At 57.5% G+C, this 6,892-nt stretch overlaps 1 protein-coding gene across 7 annotated transcripts in view; it reads left to right on the top strand.

Moving 5' to 3' along the window:
* ADGRG1 (adhesion G protein-coupled receptor G1) overlaps positions 1-6,892 on the top strand; it is a 42,769-nt gene that overhangs the window by 24,354 nt on the left and 11,523 nt on the right. For all 7 annotated transcript variants that reach the window (XM_045293748.1, XM_045293745.1, XM_045293747.1 and 4 more), the window contains 2 exons: positions 4,219-4,280; positions 6,142-6,567. In XM_045293748.1, coding sequence (XP_045149683.1) covers positions 4,241-4,280; positions 6,142-6,567 — 466 coding nt within the window. In that variant the 5' untranslated portion in view covers positions 4,219-4,240. The remainder of the gene's footprint in view (positions 1-4,218; positions 4,281-6,141; positions 6,568-6,892) is intronic.

Below are 6,892 nucleotides of genomic sequence, written 5' to 3' on the forward strand. Positions count from 1 at the left end.
CCCCCCCACTCTGCCCCTTGAGCCCATCTCAGGAGCTGGTGGAGAAGGCATTCTGGGCACACTAGCGTGAGCCCAAGGCTAGAAAAAGGGGGGGAGGGGACACAGGCATCAGTTTGGGAGTGGCTCGCAGGTCCTGTGTGAGGAAAGGGCGGGCCACTGGGCAGTTTCCCCGCTGGAGGTGTCCCCAGCTTGGGAATGATTAACCAGAGCCGGCCAGTCCTGTCCATGGGAACTTCCGCAGGAAATGGGATTTCCAGGAGCCTGTTCTGGGCCAGCGGTGACTTGGGTCCACACAGCATGGCAGGGGAAGTGACTCAGGGCCCTGGGGGAGAAAGTGAGTAGAGGGCCCCCAGGTTCTCCTCACCCCTGGAGGGGGCCAGGATGAGGACTAAGGCCCCTTCCCTGGCCCAGGCAGCTCTGGGTGAGGACGGGGTCTCAGCTCTGACCAGCTACAACTGCTTCTGTTCCACTGGACGCTGGGGCCTCGGTGGCGACCCCACCGTGTGGGGCCAGGACTGTGTGTTCTGGGCTGTTTACGGAAACCCTGAGAGAAGGCCAGAGGCCAAGGGCGGCTGCTTGGGAAGGGGTGTGTGGAGTGGCGCTCCCAGGGGTTCGGCCCCAGCCCCTTGCTCTCAGACTGCAGTCCCACACTGCCGGTGGCCCTGCTCACCTCCCCCCATTCCCCACATTTATCTCCTGAGGCTCCAGCCCCCCCGGCCAGGAGTGGGTATCTCTGGGACCCCCTGCCAGCTCTGGAGTGGGTACAGGCCCGAAGGACCCTGCGCAATCCCAGACTCAGCCTTCTCAGCCTCAGTTTTCCTGCCCTGTAAAATGGGGAAACAGTCAGACCAGCCTCACCGGGTGGCTCTGGGGGTCGAATGTGATCGCTGCACTGTTGCAATAACACCTCCTTCGAAGTGACACGGGACTTTGGGAGTCTCTATGGTCGGAGTGGGTGGCAGGACCTGATGGCCTGAGGCTGATCTGTCCAGCATTGCAGGGGCCCTGGGGCTAGGCCTTCATGCGAGATAATGGCTCTAGGTTTTAGCCTCCAGCTCTCTCTGTTCCCAGCCCGTGTCTTGCCAGGGGCACTGACTGACCACCACAGCATAGTGGGATGGCCATCGGCATGGGGGCTCTGAGGGAGAGGGAACAGTGCCAAGTGCTTCCCCTGCCTGTCTGGGTTCGCATCTTCTCACTCTTCCCAGTACCCCGCACCCTCCCCTCAAGCAGGTCAGACCTGGGGTTACAAGCAGGGAAGTTTTCTGGGTGGGGTTCCAACCTTCCCTTTGCCTTCTGGGAAAGGAAGTTTCATGCTTGAAGAATTTCCCCTCAAGGTACTGGGGAGGGTGAGCTGGTACCAGGGTGGGGGTGAAGGGACTGTGGCCGGCGCAGTGGGGGTGGTGGTGGTGGTGAGGCAGCAGAGGTGCTTGGCTGGCAGCTAAGGGGCTTACTCTAAGCATGGCCCTGTCCTAAGCCACCACCACGGGCATTAGCTCTTCCCATTCTCACATCCACCCCCGAGGGAGCTCGGTGGTCCTTCCTCGGGACTGAGGCCCAGAGGAAGTGAGCAACCAGCCCAAGGACACACAGCTAACTGGTGGGGGAGCCAGGGTTTGAACCCAGGTCGTCGGGATGGAGAGGGTGGTCCACTTTGGAGCAATGCTGAGACTGGAACTGGCAGGTGCTGGGGTCCTCCCTCTTCTCTATCTGGACCGCTCCCATGGTGCCCATTCAGCCTCACTTGTGTTCTTCCCCTGACGGGGCGCTCGCTCCCCGTCTCCACCTCCTTTGTCCTCACACACCAATCCCTGAGGGCTGAGGCAAGCAGATGACGCCGCTCACCCTGGGCATCTGTCCTTCTACCTTGGTGGTCCACTCTGAAGGTTAGTGAGCCAGAGAGGGGCATGGGTCCAGACCACTTCTATCCCTGCACACTGCAACCTCAGGATGCCACTGGCCCTGTCTGGCCTGGATCCAGACTCTATAACAGTGCAAGCAAGGAGTCTGCAAGGCAGCCCTGCAGTGGGAGGGCTGAGGGCTGTCTGGAGGAGGTGGTAGACAGAGCCGATGTCTGGCCAGGAGAAGGGATGAGGGGTGTGAGAGGGTGACCTGAGGCTGGGGAGGCAGTTTCACCAGGAACCAGGAGGCTTAGAGAGGTTGCTGAGTGAAAGGACTCCTCCCCAGGTAGAATCTTCCTCTTGGGGAAAAGGGGGGTGGGCAGTGGTGTTATCAGGGCAAGTGAGAAATTGAGGCCCGAGAAACTGGGCTTCCACGGCCCTGGCTGGGCCTGCTCCAGGAAGGTGACAATGAGCTCCTGCCTGGACACCCCTCCCTGTGATGCTGTCCACAAATATGCGATGCAAAAATCTCCTCTCCCTAGAAGCCCACCTTGGTTTCTCTCAGACAGACTCCTTGGTGGCCCCAGGTGACTGGCTGGTGGCCAATGCATGGCACAGCTACCATCAGGGTGAGGGTATCTGGTCACCTGTGTCTGCACTCAGCTCGGGCACAGGGTGGAGTGGCAGGGGGAGACCGGGCAGCAGGCTCCTGGACAGGAGCCACAGTGCAGAAAGCCCAGTCTCTGGAGCAATCTATTAAATGGGCCAGTAAGTGGAGGGCTCTTCCAGGGCTGGAGTGAGGGTTAATGCATGAGAGGGGGTGAGGGAGGACAGCACAGAGGCTGGCATAGTCGACCCTTAGCTGATGGAGGTCCTGCGGGGCAGAGGTGCCCACTCTACGCTGGGTGGGGCGTCTGCCACTCTGCCCATCCAGCAATCAGCCGCCGCAGACTGAAGGCTGCGCAGGATCGCGGGAACTGGCACCCTCTGGTGGTCGTGATGGGAAGCGGCCTTCTGGCGCCGCCGAAGAGCGCACTGTGGGCACGTTGGTCCTTCACGTGGTCCCTCGCTGGCCGAGGAGGGCGCACGCCTGCTGAGCTGACCAGGGACGAACAGAGGGGCCTTGGTCAGTGGGGGGAGCGAGAGGGGCGGACTCTGGAGGGAGCTGAGGAAGGCTTCCTGGAGGAGGTGACCTCCGAACTAGTTCTCAGGGATGGGGATGGTGGCGAACAGAGAACCTGATTTCTTCTGTTCCTCTTGCAACACCTCGGTCCTTGGCTTCGCAGAGAGAGAATTCGCACCGAAGCCCGTTGGGAACCCAAGTGGGTTTTTAGGATGGACGGGAGAAGTCTCAGGTTTCACACGCTGAGCCACCCGGAAGCGTCCCTGGGGCTCACACCTGGACACGGGCACCCTGGTGGGACTGCGCGCCCACAAGAGGGGAACTGAGGCCAGAGAGCGAGGCACAGCATGAACGGGCGCTGGGGTCCGGACACAGAGAATAAGAGAGCAGAGGGGCTCCGAATAGGCCTGGCGCTGGCACAGGTGGGTCCCAAGCAGGCCGGGAGAGGTACGGAGGGGACCCGCCCAGGTGAATGTGAACCTGCCGCTGACCAGGAGCCTCCGCCTTCCCGCAGCTGGGGTATGTCAAACCTCTGGCTTGGGAGGCGTGGTTGACGATAGAGGTTGACCTCATTGGCTGAATTAAGCCCACCTTGGTCTAGTTTGGACCTCCCAGGTGTACTGCCCCACTGGCTCAGGACCTTTATTGGAGCATGCCCGGTTCGGGGTCTTCATGGGCTTCTCAATCCCCTTTATGGGGCCTTCACAGGCAGGGGCGGGACAACCCCCAGTCCGTATCCAAGCTACTTAACAGAGGCAGGGTCGTGGTAGTTCTACATCAGTGGTTCTCAACCTGTGGGTCGTGACCCCCTTTGGGGTCGAACAACTTTTTCACAGGGGTCAACCGATTCATAACAGTCGTAAAATGACAGCGATGAAGTAGCAACGAAAATAATTTTATGGTTGGGGGGTCTCCACCACATGAGAAACTGAAAGGGTCTCGGCATCAGGAAGGTTGAGAACCACTGCTCTAGGTGGTTCTGTGGGCTGGAGACAAAATGGTTCCATCACTTCTGGGCTCTGGGGAAAGGCACTATGTGTACTGCGTCCTGCTGCAGTTGAGAGGGGCACTGGGCCTTGGCTTCCGCTGCCTGCGGCTGCCTTTTGGTACTCGGCCCCCTGGCAGCTCAGTGCTTGGAGAAGGTTCTCCGTTTACCTCCTCACCTGGTGCCTCCGGCCTGGGCCAGCTGCCCCTTGGCAGGGCTGACTCCCACGATGCGGGCCTGGCCCTCTGCTAACACTTGGTCCCTTTCAGGTGGTGACCTCTCGGGGCCACGATGACCCTCTTCCTGCTGGGTGTGCTGTTCCTGGTTCCAGGTAAGGTTTCCTTGGGCTGTTGTGACCTGTATGATGCCCCGCATCTAGGGCAGCTGCCAGAGCACCCGGGGGGCCCCTCTTGACAGGGGTGAGCCTGCAGGAATCGTTTTTTAGCACCTTACAGGGAAGAAAGACACCCCTTTCTCCCAACAGGAACCCTGGTGAAAGGTTGGTTACTCGCCGGACTGCAAGGTCAGCAGTTTGGAACCACTAGCCTTTCTGCTCCTCAGCAGAAAGACAAAGCTTTCTACGCCTGTAAAAATTACAGTCTCAACCCCACAGGGGCGATTTTACCCTGCCCTGTAGGGTCGGTGTGAGTCAGGAGGGCAGTGAGTTTGTTTCTTCCACAAAGGAGCCCTGGTGGCGTCATGGACTATATTGGGGGGCTCTTACAGCTCTCATCACAAGCCATACATTCATTGTGCCAAGCACATTTGTATATATGTTGCCATCAACTATTTCAAAATATTTTCTTTCTTCTTGAGCCCTTGGTATCAGCGCCTCATTTTTTTCCCTCCCTCCCTCATGAACCCTTGATAATTTTTAAATTATTTTTATCTTCGTATCTTACACTGTCTGCTGTCTCCCTTCACCCACGTTTCTGTTGCCCATCCCCCTGGCAAGGGGTTATATGCCAATCATTGTGATTGGTTCCCCCTTTCTCCCCCCCACCTTCCCCTTCCCCTCCCCCTCCTGGTATCTCCATTCTCATGATTGGTCCTGGGGGCGTTTATCTGTCCTGGATTTCCTGTGTTGAGAGCTCTTATCTGTACCCGTGTACATGCTCTGGTCTAGCCGGATGTGTAAGGTAGAATTGGGGTCATTATAGTGGGGGGGGAGGAAGCATTAAAGAACTGGAGGAAAGTTGTATGTTTCATCGTTGCTACACTGCACCCTGACTGGCTTGTGTCCCTTCTGTGAGGGGATGTCCAATGGTCTACAGATGGGCTATGGGTCTCCACACCCCCTCTTCGTTCCCATGGATATGATTGTTTGTTTTGGGTCTTCTGATGCCTAGTATTTGATCCCATTGACATCTAGATAAGGCAGTTCTTTTCTTTTTTTGCTTTTCTTTATGTTCCCTTTCTTATTATTTTAAAATCATTTTATTGGGGGATCATACAGCTCTTAACATACATACATACACTGTGTCAAGCACATTGGTACATTTGTTGCCATCATCATTTTCAATTTCTTATAAAGCGGTGGTTCTCAACTTTCCTAACGGCATGACCCTTTCATACAGTTCCTCATGTGTGGTGACCCCACAACCATAAATTTATTTTGGTTGCTACTTCACAGCTGTCATTTTGCTACTGTTATGAATCGGGCGACCCATGTGAAAGGGTGGTTCGACCCCCAAAGGGGTCACGACCCACAGGTTGAGAACCGCTGTTATAACGCTTCATAGTCTTTGAAACCCAAGGAGCAGTTCAACTTTGTGCCATGGGATCGCTACCAGTCAGAACCAAGTGGCTAGCTGAGGGTGTAGGGTTTGGTTCTCCAGGCAGACAACAGGGTACACAGCTTGGGCAGGGTGGGACCAGGCTAGGATTTCAGCGCCACTGGCCTCTGCAGCCAGAGTATCCTTGTGCAGTGCACAGCCTCCACAACCGTGCAGGGTAGCCTTCATCACACCAAACACGTTCTTGCTGTCATTTTTATCCCTGGATTTTAAAATGATTAACTTATTCATTCGTTTGTTCATTTTAAAACCAGTGAGTTTTTGACAAGGTAGTTGGAGACCGTTTTGTAGATCCTCCGAGGTCCTTGGAATGCGTGTGAATCCCAGGGCTGGGCTCTGTGTTCTGGACTGCTGCCCGTGAGCCCCACCTGGAGTTTTGGCCTCTGCCTCTCCCAGGTGCCCTCGGAGGATGCCCCCGGGAAGACTTCCGGTTCTGTGGCCAGAGGAACCAGACTCAGCAGTTCAGCCACCTCCAATATGAGCAGACGTCTGAGCTCCATATCTCCATCCAGAACGCCGAGGGGTCCCTGATAGTGCGTGCCCCCTTCCCGGCAGCCCCCAGGGCTTCCCAGCCCCTCCCTGACCGCAGGGGCCTCTACCACTTCTGCCTCTGCTGGAGCCACCACACTGGGGAGCTGCGCCTCTTCTACGGCAAGAGCAACTTCCTGCTGAGCCGCCAGGCCCAGGGCCTCCTGTGCTTCCAGCACAAGGAGGGGAGAACTGAGCCGGGCCCTCTGATGCTCGCCAACTCCTACAGATCCTGGTGGACTGCCGGCAACACCAGCCTGCCCAATGCCACCAACTTCACCTTCTTCTTCCACAGTGAGAGCACTTCTGGCTTGGAGGGCACAGGGGGCAGAGGCAGCGGGGCAGGCAGAAGTGGCCTGGGCTCTGAGGCCATTGGTCGGGGACCTGGGCTTCGGTTCATTGGGCCGGTGAAGGTGGAGGGCGAAGGGCCACCCAAAGGCCCAGGGAAGGGCCAGGTGCAGGAGGCTGTGTTCTGGGCAGGGCAGGGAGGAAGGGGATTGTGCGCGATTCCTCTTCCCCACGTCAGAGAGAAGGCAGAGGCACAGAGAGGCTGCCGAGAGGCTGTCAGGGGAGGGAACCAGGATTGGATCTCAGCAGCTGATTGATTGACTTGTGCTGG

This window comes from Echinops telfairi, unplaced genomic scaffold (assembly GCF_000313985.2).
Source record: "Echinops telfairi isolate 266 unplaced genomic scaffold, ASM31398v2 ScPeMD7_2291;HRSCAF=2852, whole genome shotgun sequence".
NCBI lineage: Eukaryota > Metazoa > Chordata > Mammalia > Afrosoricida > Tenrecidae > Echinops > Echinops telfairi.